At 44.1% G+C, this 15473-nt stretch overlaps 2 protein-coding genes across 14 annotated transcripts in view; both read left to right on the top strand.

Moving 5' to 3' along the window:
* The first annotated feature begins 15 nt into the window (after nt 1-15).
* On the top strand, nt 16-6416 carry cdk21 (cyclin-dependent kinase 21). 5 transcript variants are annotated; one of them, XM_023835652.1, is made up of 8 exons: nt 16-118; nt 1661-1894; nt 2516-2645; nt 2946-3113; nt 3753-3862; nt 4108-4158; nt 4385-4517; nt 5136-6416. In XM_023835652.1, the coding sequence occupies exons 2-8, from the start codon at nt 1662-1664 to the stop codon at nt 5211-5213; spliced, it is 903 nt and encodes a 300-aa protein (XP_023691420.1). In that variant the 5' UTR covers nt 16-118; nt 1661; the 3' UTR covers nt 5214-6416. The 5 variants fall into 5 exon arrangements, with proteins under 5 accessions (XP_023691420.1, XP_023691419.1, XP_023691417.1 ...); XM_023835651.2 differs by having other exon boundaries at nt 113-1176; XM_023835649.2 differs by having other exon boundaries at nt 113-1176; nt 1628-1894.
* A 1218-nt stretch (nt 6417-7634) lies between these two features.
* The window catches only part of LOC111855994 (supervillin-like), a 35940-nt gene continuing 28101 nt past the window's right edge, over nt 7635-15473 (top strand). For all 9 annotated transcript variants that reach the window (XR_002841015.2, XM_023835577.2, XM_023835576.2 and 6 more), the window contains exon 1: nt 7635-7778. The gene's annotated coding sequence lies outside the window, so the exon portion shown is untranslated. The remainder of the gene's footprint in view (nt 7779-15473) is intronic.

Raw genomic sequence — 15473 nt, 5'->3', positions numbered from 1 at the left:
GCTTGGCATAATAGTTCCCGTTATTTTACAGAGACGCACATGTCCAAGGACACGTATGACATCAGCAAACTTCCCCACCTGTCTTGCAACTGACGTTCTTTCTCAGTTTTTACAACAGGTAAGTTTCATATCTCTGATTGGATTTGGTTATAAATTAACTATTATTCTGGCTTAATGTGGGATAGGTGGATCAGTGATGGTATGGCTGTAATATCATGGCATTCCCTAAGCCCACTACTTGATCTGGATGGAGGCATCACTGTCAAGGACCACCGAACCATTCTGGAGGACCATGTTCAGTCAGTCGTTCAAACATTGTACCCTGAAGGTGGTGCCGTGTATCAGGCTGATAATGCACCAATTTTCACAGCAATATTGGTGACACAGTGGTTTGATGAACATGAAAGTGAAGTTGAATATCTCCCATGGTCTGTACAGTTACCAGATCTGAGTATTATTGAGCCACTTTGGGGTTCAAAATCCTTCTGGACACTGCAGGATTTGTATCTGTCATTCCCAAGACCAACTGATGCTGTACAGTATTGGCCGCAAAAGGAGGACCTACACCTTACTTAGAAATTATTGTATTCTAAAACGTTTCAGTGTCATTGTCTAACCTCTGTATATATAAAATCAATGGGCAAAACGGACATTCTAACAAGATTAAACATATTCATTAAGAGATTTTTTTTTACCAGTTTCTGTTGCTTATTTTCTTATCCATGCGAATGTTTCTGAGTTAAATTTTTCATAATCGAATGACTGGATCATTGCCATTCTGATATGACAGTTACGATATTTATTATTGTTCTTTGTGCACTATAAAAGCATCCAGCGATCCAACAGGCACAGTAAAGTTTTTCGAAGTGGTGCAGGTTTTCCGTGTTAAGTTCGTTTGGCCACTTGGATCAGCAAGCAAACTGCGTCCACTGCAACAATTGGATTCTTGGTTCTTTTTCGGGCGGTTGGAACTGAGTATGAGAAACGTGTCTGATTTGCATGAAGCGCATAATTAATAAATGCCAATGTCAAACGAGTAAATTGTTCCCAAGTCTGTCTCGGTGTAAGAAGATGTACACCGGTTACCGGTATCGGTAAACATGCATAAATTGCGCTTTTAGCTTAATGAAGACGACTGAAGGACTCGGGGTGGTATTGTATGGCCTAACACAGCAGGTCTGAATCGATCGTGAGTTATCTGTATTTTTATGCCTTATAAATGTTATATAACTAAAAGTGTAAGATCAATTTATCTACAGCCACCGCTGTTTAGACTTACAATATGAGAGGTTGTTTCAGGTCCATTACTGTCAGCACAGCATACCAAACCTGTGAAAAAAACATCTTATGATGATTTAAAAACGATCTTTTCTTGCGACAAGTATATTTGCAAACTGGAAGTTAACTGTACTGACATGTTAAGTGTTTGTCATATAAAGCAGATCTAGTAAAAAGAGTACGCCGTGTCTTTTTACATCGTGTCCATGCTCTTAAGTGCAGTATAATTCGCGTGCAATATAGTATTTAATTTTGGAAATCGAACTTTTAAGTTTATTTCAAGTTGCATTTTAAGTTACTGTTTATGTATACCAATGTTATGCATGATTGTTGGATAATCTGTTTACAGTTCTGATCTATCTCCTCCATATAACTTGGGAAGTATGGAAGACCAGTTGGCCAAGAGCAGCGCGGATTATGAAATTCTGGTGGAAATTGGAGAAGGGGCCTACGGTAAAGTGTACAAAGCCAGGGCGATAAGGGAGCCGCAGCGCCTCGTAGCGGTGAAGAAGCTGAACATCCCTGTAGACTCTGAAAGCGGGATTCCTGCTTTCATGATCAGAGAGGTGGCGCTGTTGAAAAAGATCGAGTTTTTCAACCACCCTAATATCGTAAAGTAAGTAATAAAAAAAATGGAATACGAGGTCATATTATTTTAAGGTATCAATATATTTCTACTATTGATTGGTGGTGTGATCTAAACAACCAAAGATCCGAAGACTTTTAAATGATTTTGCCGAGCAAATGTCAGCACCAGTAGTGAAAAATGAACCGGAGCTTGTATGCTGCCATGAATGTCTTGTTTCTGGAGAACTGAACCACTTGTTGACCTCTCAACACAGATAATGCGAGGAAGAATCTAAAGTAATTTGAGAGTTATAAATAGATTAATGGTAGAGCAATTAGAAGGCAATTAAAAACTCGTCAACCCCAAATTGATGCCTCTGTTTTGTTGAGATTTGTGGATTACGGCTGTATCATCAAACAATAGTTTTTTCAGAAGCGGTTTTTATAAGAGCAGATTGTCATTTCTGTAACAGTCAGGACTAGATATTGAGATTACTTTTATGAATTACACCTAAATTTGCCTATTACACTATTTCTCCATAAAAAAGTTTTTTTTTTCTTCCCGGAGGTTTCTTCGGAAGTTGTATTACTCTCATAAAATATTTGTATGAACTGTGGAATTCATAAGTGCAGCAGCTCAATACTGAACTGTAGGTGATTGATGTTACAGGTTATTAAATGTATCAGCTACCTGGAAAAAAACCTTGGATTTGACTTTGGTGTTTGAGTACGTTGATCAGGACTTGTCGACCTTCCTAGCTAAAGCCCCACAGACAGGCTTAAGCAGGGAGATGATTAAGGTGAGCCTTAACTTCTTAATCTGTTTCTTAAATCAATGTGGGTTATAAATTTTCAATTATATATGTTAATTATAGCAAAAAAAAATTATTCAGCCTTCAACTGAGAAGTGAGGCTTTATGAAAGAGTTTGCGTCACTCAGTGAAAGGCCAACAAGTACTTTTCTTGAATCATGATTGGGGTGAACCTAGCCAGCTGGTTCCTCTTGTCCTGGCGCACCGGCACACACCAGAACATGGTAGGCCTTGGAGAGCAGAGGTGATGGTGCGGTTCCGCTCCCCCACTTATGTTTGTTCGCACAGAACCTGATGGTCCAGCTTCTGCAGGGGCTGGACTTCCTGCACGTCAACATGCTGGTGCACCGTGACCTGAAGCCGGCCAACGTGCTCATCAGCGGCCAAGGTCGGGTGAAGATAGCGGACTTTGGGTTGGCGCGCATCTACACCAGCCGCATTGCTCTGACACCGTGTGTGAGTCTGGCAGTGCCCGTCGCAATTTGGCCTGCAGTTCCATCTGTCTGGTACTTCTCTTTGTAATGTGGGCATGTCACCTTATGAGGGACCGGAATCCCAGCCAGAGTGTCCCCTAACTTGAACCATGTTTTTTTCTGGGATAAGCTCTAGGATAGCTGGGTTTCTGGCAATGAATAAGTGGCTATGGATGGATATGTCTTTATGACATAGTCGTAAACTTGGCCCCTAAACTGTGGAATGATTTACCCCCAAATGCTAGGATGGCCTCTTCACTACCTGCTTTTAAATCTCATCTTAAAACGCACCTTTATTCCCTGGCTTTTAATTCACTGTCAGAGTTCTTCATCCCTTCTTAACTTATTATTTAAAAAAAGTAAAAATATTTTAAAATTGTCTTTAATTGTTTTTTCATTTGTTTCATTTATCGTCATTTAAATTCTTACTTTAATTTAGTTCTGTCTCATTGTGTGATTTGGTATACAGTTTGAACCGCACTTTGGGTTCAACTCCTGTTGTTTTAAAAGTGCTCTATAAACTGGAGAGATACGATAATTACATCATATTTACATGTATTACACGTGTTTGGAAGCTGCTGAATACATTGGTTACAGTAAAACGCAGTCTGCTTGCCCCCAGGTCGTGACGCTGTGGTACAGAGCCCCTGAGGTCTTGCTCCACTCCAGCTACACGTCCTCCGTAGACATGTGGAGCGCAGGGTGCATTTTTGCGGAGTTCTTCCTCCTGAGGTAAGCAAACCTGATCCCCGGTGCATCTGTAACTTTTTGGAGCAAGAGCCGAAGTAAAGCCAGCAGGCCACGATATGTTGGTGCGGTGCTCACCAAGGACTTCCCGTTCACATAGCATCTTATGACCTGGGATGCTTTGACGCATGCCGTGATATCTAAAGGAAATACAGATTTAAACTTATTAACGATGAATGAATGGAGTACCTTGCCTATGACCTCATCATATTCCTATTTGTGTCTGACAGGCCATTGTTTTGTTGCCTTTCTGAGGTACAGCAGCTGCAGAAAATTATCGAGTAAGTCCTTTATTTATTTGTTTGTTTATATATATATGTGTGTGTGTGTGTGTGTGACAGTGAGAGAGAGACAAGTTCAAATCCCTGGGTCGGCAGAGTGATCCCACCAGTGTTGAACACCAGTGTTGTCTACGTGTGTATACTGGTATGTTGGGTATGTTGTCCTGCGGGGCAGCCTCAGCCACATGTCAGTCTGTCTGCTGTAGCTGACCTGCCTTTCCCTCAGAGTCATCGGTCTTCCGCCAGAGGAAGACTGGCCAGCAGAGAGCGCCGTTGCCTATTCTCCAAACTGGGCAGGTGATCGAACATTAAGCCAGATGCTGCCAAACCTGGACCTGGAGGAGAATGAGCTGCTGTTGGTAAGTGTGGGACCAGGCCAGTTGTACCTGCTATTACGATTCGCTGTACGAGGTTCTGGCCGGCACATCGGGCATTGTTTCGTGCCTCACACCTTCGGCGTTCCAGGTCTGATTGCCGCCCCCGCTCTGCATGTGCAGGGCTTGGCCCGCGCTCATCCCATGCTCTGTCAGTGCGCTCACACAGTCCAGAGACATGCACTTAGGTCATTTGGCATTTCTGAATTGCTCGTAGAATGTGTGTCCTGTGATGGACTGCGCTGTCAGAAAAAAAAGAGTACAAATTTGTGCCTTTGTTTGACACTGGATCTGTACCCTCAAGGGTCTGCCAGTTGTACCCTTAGGTGTAGGTAAATGGGGCATCCTCTCCAGAGTGTACCCCAGCCTTATGCCCTATGCTGCCCTGGACGGACTTGAGGCTGCAAGACGACCCTATACTTGCATCGTGGTTGGAAGATGTATGGAGGGATGTTAATCTTCTTTGTCCTTCAATATTTGGATATCTAATTCAGAAATTTTCTATAAGAATTCTATCAATGCATCACAGACTGCTCTATATTTAGCACTAACCATTATCGCCGTAATTTTAAGCTGGGGGGTCCTGTTTTGGTGTGCCTACAGAAACTCCTGACCTTCAACCCCCTGAAACGGATCCCAGCTTCCAAAGCCCTGGAACATCCCTTCTTTAAGGGCCCGTAGCAGCAGGACCAGGGAGATGGCCCTGGAGTTGGGGTTTGGGAGCATCGACTCTCTCATAGTCAGTCCTCTACTTGGGACTGTAGATCACCGGAAATGAGCAAACTGATGGGATTTATGTTACAGAAGGAGAACATCATTGGTGTGCTTGATTAAGTCACACACAATAGTAATGTTTCTGAACGAGGGGCTGTTGTTACTTGTCATTGTCACTGCGGTGACCAGTCAGCCACCGGCACCAGGAATCAGCCATGAAGTCTTCAGTTGCCCAGTTATTTTACTTAATTCTAGTGTTGACTGTCGTTTAGATGTTTTATGGGGTTGGATCTTTGGATGTGTTCCATTTCCCTGAAGGCCCTTCTAGGTCCATGCCATTTTTAGGCTCCTGGCTCAGAGATAATATATCACTGGTGTAAACACTTTTTCCTGTGCTGGGCTTTAAGAGACAGAGCTGTTATATGGGCAGGAGATGTACTGGGGGTTGGCAGTGTGGCTGAACTCTCAGATGGTCTTATCCGCTGTTAGTGGCGAGGGGGAGGGGGAACATTCTAAGGGGAATTTAAGCATGCATTACTTACATAATGCAGATAAAATTAATTTCATCACAGTTACCGGTGTTTTGGGGTCACAGGTGTCAAGGTCAAGATAGAGAGGCATGAAAAACCATTGACATCCAGGCTTTTCTGTGTCAAGTAGTTGTTACTCTGAGGTTGATGATTCATCCCCTGACTCCTGGGGCCACATAATCTTTGTGTGAGACAAGGATTTAGGTAAGGAGCGTATTTATTTATTCATCAGAGAACTATACCAGTGATAGTTAGAAATTTCTCCGCATCCACCAAAAGGTTATGAATTTCATATTGTTCATTAGGCACTTTGCAGTAACAGCGGGGAATATAAACTGCTTAGGAATCAGTTTTAAGTACCTTTTTCATGTGTTAATATCGAGGGTGTTTATTTTGACTTTGTTTCTAAGTTTGTGTTTGTTTTGCAATTCCAACACAAATGTAACAAATGTTTCTTGTGTGTCTTGTTTCCTTTCTGACGTTTGATGTATTGTTTTCAAAAGGCATTAACTGTAACAGTGATGCTAACTATAGCTAATTGTTATTTTAGCTGCTGCTTACATAGCAGGTTGTTTTGAGCATTGTTAATTCTGTCACCATTTCTGGGTGTTCAGGTGAATAAAGGTACTTCCTATGAAAAGTTTTTTTGCTTTATTTTTTCCCCCCAAAATGGCTGTTTTAGCTTTTAGCTTCATCCATTTTTACAACACAAAGGCCAAGCACAAAGGTCATAGTCATCCCTAAAGTCTAAGCAAGAGCACTTTACCATGAATAAAAGGGAATATCCACTGGGATACAATTTGCAGCAGGTACAATTTCTGCTGCATGTTAGGTAATTGGCAATATGCATTTAGCAGAGGAACAACAAGGATCATCCATGCATCTAAAAAATGGGCTTTTGGAAGAACTAAATGTATTTGTGTGTTTATATATATTGGAACGCCCGTCCTTAGAGGTGGAGATTTCAGATTCAGAAAGTACTCTGACTGTGACTCTATACACAACTGGTTGGTTGAAACAAAATCTTGGTCTGGATTTGTACTTCCTGAACCTGAACTTTCCATCTCTGCCTGTCCTTGAAGAACATACAGTACTATGAAAATGTTTCAAAGACATTTAACTAGGTAGTAAGCGTATATTTGCTAAGAAAAATACAACAATAGAACATATGCAAATTAATAGTAAAACACAATAAAAACTAACAAGAATTTCTTTTCTTCCCCAAAAATTTCTTCTCTATGTTCTCTCCATTTGTGGGACTGCTGGAACACCATGTCAGTTACCAGACCTCTCCTCAGGGGCACCTCAGCCATACCATGTTTTTTTTTTTTAAATGTGTGAATGTGCCCTGCGATGGGTTGGCACCCCATCCTGGGTTGTTCCCTGCCTTGCGCCCGTAGCCTCCGGGATAGGCTCTGGACCCCCTGCTACCCTAAATGGGACAAGCGGTTACAGAAAATGGATGGATGGACAGATTTAACGTCGAAGAGCCTGCCAGCTTGCAGTATTAATATAAACACTAGGTGGCGCTGCTGTGCGGCTGCTTTTGTTTCCATACCAGGAATTAAATGGACACGTTTGGAGCAGAATCGACCCCTTATTGCCATGCAGTGAACCTCCTGAAACTTCTTCAGCTTGAAAGGAGCAGATTTCCCTGTACTGGTTCATTGGTTCCTGACCACCAGATGTGCCAGATTTTTCTTAACGAGAGTGCCAACCTCTAAATAATGTTACCATCTGGTGCTGCCTGCACTATGTGGTGGGGGGGGGGAGATTATGCACCCATCCTGAGTCAGTACCTAGCCTTGCAGTTGGCTCAGTCCTGGGGGGGGGAGGAATGATAGGCATGGGTGGGGTGTTATTTTTATCTGGGTGAGGCTTGTTCACCCTACATGGAGCGCACGGTGCTCTGATACAGCCCACATGCAGGATGGCTGTGCCCCCCCCCCCACTCACTGCCCCTGGAGGCTATGATCCTGACCACATAGCAGTCGCTTCCCAAGTAAGTACCTGTAGTGCGTTATTATCTGCAGCTGCATGTTATTGTGAGATAATATGACCCAGGCTGCCGTTTGCTCTTATGTGAGAAGGACTGTTAGTAACAAAACTAACAAAAGTAAAGGTGCCAATGTCATTTTACAAGGTTTTTATATGTAATATTATTCATTACTCAGTGTATGCATATTGCTGTCTGTGTGTGGTTCACAGCTCATAAAACCATTTTTTCCCCCCATTGTTGAAAGCAAAGAAAATGTCATGCAAATGACTAGTTTTTCCACTTATCTTTAAGGGTTGAAAATCGCTAATGCATTACCTCAGCCACAGCTACTTAATCATGTTGAGTTTTATAGTCTCTTAAAACGTTTCTCTTAACATGTCATTTGTTTTCACATCTCTTTCACATCTTATTTATTGAGTCGCCTCAGCTGCAAATCGCTCCGCTGGCAATCAAACTGCAAATGACACTGCAATCTTAGTAGAATATGCAGGGTAGCATGAAAACTTTTGAAAGATGCTAATATTGCTACAGAATTATATTTTGACGTTTTCCGTGTTTTTTTCTTTTTTTTCTAAAATAGACATTACAAACATATAACATAATGCACAAAATATTATTATGATAAAAATATTTTTAAATTTAAATATGATTTAATTGTCAGGTGCAAAAAATGACTAATTGAAGACATTACTGGCCTATGACACAAACTAATGTCACAATACTTGTAATAGAAACATCTAACAATACATTACCATCAAGGACCACCCATTGCCTTCAAACTAGCTTCAGTCCTTCTGGAAATGCCGTCGTACAAGTCTTGAACAGTTTGTAGTAGGACCAATCAAGAAGAAGCAAAGCCTGCATGTCTCTAAGGGGTTAAAGAAGTGGAAATCTATTTTGCGCTCAGCACTCCAAAACATCTCACAGAGATTCAATGGGGTGTAGATGTGGTGATCTGGGAGATGTGGAAGATGCGTGACTCAATCCTAACATCTTAAGGGAACTGTGCTTGCTCCTGATCCTGTAAAATGGCCTCATCTTCCTTGGCTGTTAAACGACCCGGCAGAACATTCAGCTGATTAATGATTTCACCAAGATGGCTACCCATACCTAGAGAAAAAATAATAATGGTGACTCATCAAAACATATGCATTTTCTTTTGATTGCTCAGGCATCCTGGTTTTGATTTCCTTATCCTGTTAATTCATCTTTGTACCCTGGCCTTGGATTCAACTGGTTCCTGAATGCTAGCCCTGCTATCAATAACTGCTTGCAGCAATGGGCTCACCAGCTGTAGGAGGGGCCATAGGGGTCGGGTGCAGTGTGAGTTGGGCAGGGGCCGAAGGCGGGGACCTTGGCGGTCCGATCCCCGGCTGCAGAAGCTAGCTCTAGGGACATGGAATGTCACCTCTCTGACGGGGAAGGAGCCTGAGCTGCTGCGCGAGGTGGTGAGGTTCCGACTAGATGTAGTTGGGCTCACCTCAGTGCATGGCTTGGGCTCTGGAACCAGTCTCCTTGAGGGGGGTTGGACTCTCTTCCACTCTGGAGTTGCTCATGGGGAGAGGCACCGGGCGGGGGTGGGCATACTTATTACCCCCTGGCTGGGCACCTGTACATTGGGGTTTACCGCGGTGGACGAGAGGATAGTGTCCTTTCGCCTTCGGGTGGGGGGACGGGTCCTGACTGTTGTTTGTGCTTATGCGCCAAATGGCAGTGCAGAATAGCCACCCTTTTTGGAGTCCTTGGAAGGGGTGTTGGAGAGCGCTCCTCCCGGGGACTCTCTTGTTCTGCTGGGGGACTTCAATGCCCACGTGGGCAATGACAGTGAGACCTGGAGGGGCGTGATTGGGAGGAACGGCCCCCCTGATCTGAACCCGAGTGGTGTTTTGTTATTGGACTTCTGTGCTCGTCATGGATTGTCCATAATGAACACCATGTTCAGGCATAAGGGTGTCCATATGTGCACCTGGCACCAGGACACCCTAGGCCGCAGTTCGACTTTGTAGTCGTGTCACCGGACTTGCGGCCGCATGTATTGGACCCTCGGGTGAGGAGAGGGGCGGAGCTGTCAACCGATCACCACCTGGTGGTGGGTTGGCTCCGCTGGTGGGGGAGGAAGCCGGTCAGGCCTGGCAGGCCCAAGCGTATAGTGAGGGTCTGCTGGGAACGTCTGCCGGAATCCCCTGTCAGGAGGAGCTTCAACTCCTACCTCCGGCAGAACTTCGCCCATGTCCCGGGGGAGACGGGGGACATCGAGTCCGAATGGGTCATGTTCCGCTGTGACTGTAAGGTGGTCAGTGCTTGGTGCAGCAGCAATACCCGAACCCGCTGGTGGACAGTTCTGGGCACCAAATGTCTGGCCTCTGGGGCTCTACCAATTGTCTCATGATGCTTTGAAAAGTCATATATGAAAAGTCAGCCTTGTAAGGCTTATACCGCTAATAGTCAATATAATATGACCTTTGTAGTGTCTGTTTGTAATTTGGTCAGTTAAGATAAAATCTTTTCATGTGATATTTATATTATTGTGTCCTGTATTTGTATATACAGCCAGATTACATCCCGTCTCTTCAGCGTCTGTAGTTTGGCAGGGCGCATGGGTCTGGAAATCTGCGATTTTGAATTTGCTTAATGCAAATAGTTAAGCGGCACAGCCCAACCTGAGAGAATAACTGCGTTTAATAAGGAAATGTGGATCTCACTTCAACTGTGGCAATCGTCTGAGAGTCTCACAAACAGGGTTGCCAGATCAGGTCACGCATTTACATGTATGTAACAGTTTTATCTCCTTGGGAAAATTTAAGATTCTAACGGGTCTGGATGCTGTTCAGCCAAATGACTATTTCAATATTAGTCTAAATACTAGAACTCGTGGCCATAAGTGGAAATTAGCGGGAGAACATTTTAAAACAAATTTGAGGAAGCACTTCTTTACACAGCGTGTAGTCAGAGTATGGAATAGTCTTCCTGCTATTGTAGTGGAAGCTAAAACCATGGGTTCCTTTAAATCAGAGCTAGATAAGATTTTAACAACTCTGAGATATTAGCTAAGTTCTCCCCAAACGAGCTTGATGGGCCGAATGGCCTCCTCTCGTTTGTAAATTTCTTATGTTCTTATGTTCTTGTAAAGAGTCCGTATGGTTTGCAAACTACCCCAGCGCTTTTGATTATAAGCGTTAGGTTTATGATGGAATAATATAGATTTGGCGTAATATTCCTCGCATGAGTGTGAGAGTCTGAAAGGGTGAGTTTCACGCCAGATGCAGGAGAGTTGGCAACCCGGTATGCCATAAAAAATAAAACACAGGTAACTGTAGAGTGGAGTATTCATTAATGACAGTAAAGAAATGCAAGTCTGAACACTTCTTAGGGCTTATTTGCGAATTGCAAATAAAAAACAATATCAATAGGTGCTTGACTTAGTAGCGTTGCATGTAAGTAGATTTATATGGATCGTAAGATGGAAGCAGTGATGTTCGAAATGACTTTGCTCATATAAATCTGTAGCCTTTTCAACAATTTCAATCTATGATAGCTTTCAGTTACATAAGTCTTGTTCGGGTATCATGGGGTTAGATGCAGCTGCCCCGTGGAAGGAGGTGTGGACATTGGGGGTAACAGATCCGGCGAGCAATCCAACTGCCTTTCAGCATGACAGTGTGACATGTGGAGCCTGACAAAGTGGGTGTTTGTGCACAGTTGCTAGCTTGCGGGCCATCTGAAGTCCTTCGGGGAACAGGTGCATGGAGCAAATCGAGCTGCGTCGTTTGCCTTATGTTAATCAAATGATTGAGGTGTTTTTCTAAGACTCTTTAAGGAAGCGCACAAGGACAACTTAATTTTTAGTACTGATAGATTCGACAAATGGTATCGCTTCTAAAAACAACCGCTTGGGCAGACTTGGGGGATCTCCAAAGCCGACCTAAATCTTAAACCACGATGCAAGGACTGTATTCTGGAATATAGGTATGTTTAGGTCCCTTTTCCGAACAAGCCATACTATATAATAAATGGGTATTGGAGAATACCCTTAGTATAAATTCTTAATAGTAAAATTATATTATTTTATCGATACTAGGAGGAAATTCTGGTGCATATAGCAGCAGGGAAGGTAGAGCACAAATGCAAATATAGTGCAAACAAGTAAATGTGCGGCAAACTATTTAAAATGTACTCAAATACAATTTCCTGAAAAACAAAATTGGAATATTATGGTAATAAATAATCAATGAATAATAGTACATTAGTGGACGGTCTATGTTCAATTAAAAATGGATGACCCCAGAATTTTACTGTAGCCTGAAATTCTTCTGAATCCCATCACAGCCAGAATCAGTGATGTCATGTCATGTGGTTGACGACAGAAGCCATAGTTTCTGCTGTCGGGCTGATGAGTTTCCATTGAAATCTCAAACGGAAGGTTAGTTTGTAATTTGTTATGATACGTAGGTTTTAAGACGGTGTTTGGTTTGACTCCCAAAGGACCTTCCAGTGCTGAAGTGGGGCAGCCTTATGTGAAGCTGTAGAACGTTTTACTATGGCGTGTGCCTGTTGTGCCTTGAGGGTCGAATGACTTGAGGGCAGGTGTTGTATCGAAGCAGGAGGGGTTTATTTGAATTTAAATGAATAGCATATGCAAACAAACTGGGCCATAAGAGATCAAAGCTGGAAGGCTAGTAGATAAGGAAGAGCACAGGCAACAAGAAGGTACAACATCAATGACTGGACTGGGGAACACAGGACTGGGAAGCACATATATATGAGACTAACAAGGTAGCTAACAAGAGGCAGCTGCGAGTGATTAACACAAGGGTTAGGAACGAGAGGTGAGACAAACGAGTAACAGGCGTGGCATGTTAGGGTCACGCTAGGGAGGAGACTGGAGGGCCAGATGGGCATGGTGGGCAGGATGTGACCATCTCATTGTCTGGCCTGGGCTTAATACAGGGTTCTCTATAGATAATAGAATGTGATATCAAGTCTGGAAGATGTTGGTTAAGCTTTTAAACATTGTGGATAAGTTTTCAGTGCATCACTTAAAGATAAACTTGATGTTCTGTTGGCTTTGGGGTTTCTCAAATGTTGAACTACGTAAGCAATATCTGATAAAAAGTGAAGTTTGTGGAAAAGAATAATCAGTGTTTATCCTGGAGTACTTATGAGTTGCTTTTCAATTATGTTTTAGCTCAGGAGTGGGCAATGTGTATCCAGGTTTTGGGGATAACCTTTAGGTCAGCTGTTCAAACCCAGGTGTGAGAGCTCGTCTGTCAATCAGTCCTCTAATTAGTAATCTAATTAGGGAAAATGTCTTGTCGCATAACCTTTACTGATGGTGTCTCTGCCTTCCTGGAAAATCCCTCAGGTGCTGCTTCTAGATGAGGGTCCTACACCTTCACAGCAGCCTCTGTGTGCTTTGGCTGTGTCCTCTGAGCTGGCTTGTGCTGTGATATTTTCCCATAATCCCATATCCACTGCAGAGATGTGGTGTGTTTAGAGTATCAAATTAAAAATGAGATATTTGGTTGCTTACACTGTAGTGTCTAGCTTTGCTGAGCCATGGCTGTGTTGGCTGTGTTGGCTGTGTTGGCTGTGTTTGTTGGCCAGGGCTACAGTCCTCAGTCCTTTTATGTTTAGATTTGCTCATAGAGGTTGGGCAGTTCTGGTCCCTGGGGGGACATCGAGCAGCGGGAGAGAGCGAGGGTCTGATCCGGCGCTAATCGCCATCAAACTTACGCCTGATCTCTCATCCACTGTCATAGTCACTACATAGCTGAAACATCAGACAACCCTAGATCAGCCCGGTTTATGGTTTGTCCCCCACTAATCCCCCCCCCCCCCCCCCCCGTGAAACTCAGAAAAATGTTTGGTCAGATGCTGTCCCTGCAAAAAACTGGTCTGCTTGTGTTCATTTCAGATCTATTAAAACTGCCCCTTGTCTATCACAGATCAGTGAGTGGATCACATGATAGAGGGTGCCACGAGGGCTGTGATTGGGTAATTGGCATAGATCTGACAAATTGTAAATGAATACAGTATATGCTGCCCTTTCTCTGTCCATTCCAGGGTGTTAAAGATCTTCTTAGAGAGTGCAAGGCGCACTCACTGGGATAGGAGTAGCTCCAGTTTGCAGCGCTTTGGCTCTGTTCACTGTGTGCAGACTCTATGTGCATGTCAGATAACATTACTAGATTAGGAGCTGATGAGCCACACCGTGGCCAACTCCCCCCGCCCCCCAACCAGTCATGTGACCCTGCCCGCCAGGAATCACAGACCACTGGGAAGCACTCTGTTTCTGGCTGAAATACATGCTGTAACGGCGAGGTCACCCAGCCTCCCCCCTGCCACACACACACACACACACACACACACACACACACACACACACTCCTGTCTCTCTTTTTTAAGTTAAGCCGGATGTGGACCTGAGCGGGGAATCGGAGGAAGGTAGGGCTTGTTCTAGCTACGCTAATGTCCGGGTTCTGTCGCGTAAGGGCTCAAGGCTGTCATCCACGTGTATCTTTATCGTATAACTTTATCAGGGAGCCGATGTGGAGTTCCCTTTCCTGCTGAGAATGACACGACTTCAGAGCCTGTGACACAGAGCCGTTGTGTAATTTAATATGAAGACTGACATCTCCCAACGGGACAAGTGTTGCCGGCGTATTTGGAGTGTGCACGTGTGTGCACGTGTGTGCACGTGTGTGCACGTGAGGCCTGTGTTGCATAAACCCCCCCACAGAGATTACGGGGGAATAGGTGTCATCAGGCAATCTTTACGATCAACTCTACCGATGGTAGTTGTTTATTAAGATGCAGCCTGCAGTTGTTAGTCTCCGAGAGGTAAATATCCCTTCTTTTACACTTATACTTTTTCACTTACGTTTGTCTGTGCTGGGAACTTGGTGATATTCTTGTTGCTGTTGTCAGTCCTGACCGGGACCGTTGTCCTGACCGGGACCGTTGTCCTGACCTGGACCGTTGTCCTGACCTGGCCTTATTTGTACATCATCTAATTTATGGTGCACTGAGTGTCTGGTACCTGAGTAGGGTGCGTACGCACGTATCCCGGGCCGTCGGAAGACCTCCGCGGTGTCCTTTGCTTTGGCCCTGCGGGTCGTTTTTGGAACGCATGCCGTCCGAATGATCTGTGCGCTGCCGACATTCCCGCTCGGCGCTGAAGACCAAGGCGGCAGATCTCTCAGTTGACCGGTTGCTGCCCTCTTCGTGTAGAGTACCTAATGCGGCAAATGCACCTGTCGGATGGAGGAGAGTCCATTTCTAACCTGGCGGTGGCGGCTTCAGGCCTTTGGCACACGCCATCCTCTGTATCCCTTTTATGCTCTGTCACTATTTTAATTCTATTAGGCAAATGCTTCTTTCGGTCAATGCTTTGTAAGATATTTTACTAAAGTTAAATTAGAGGCAGTTCTAGATTTCTTTTTTTAGCCAATGTAAAGCACCTAATTGAAAGTCTTACAGCTATTAGACCTCGATGTTATTGGCCCAGCTTTGGACGAGGGTCTAGCCAGACGTGCTTGATGCAGCCAGACCGGACCCCGAGCCATCGAGGTGATGAAGTCACCCCTCTACCTTGCCTGACATTTCACAGGCTTGCGTCACTCTGAAGGTTGGCCAGGCCGAGCCGGCATGATATCTTTGTGCCGCTTGTTTGTAGGGTATCTTCACCTTCAGCGATGT

This window comes from Paramormyrops kingsleyae, chromosome 22 (genome assembly GCF_048594095.1).
Source record: "Paramormyrops kingsleyae isolate MSU_618 chromosome 22, PKINGS_0.4, whole genome shotgun sequence".
NCBI lineage: Eukaryota > Metazoa > Chordata > Actinopteri > Osteoglossiformes > Mormyridae > Paramormyrops > Paramormyrops kingsleyae.
Note: the sequence above shows the minus strand (reverse complement) of the source record. Positions and strands in the feature narration are given on the sequence as shown.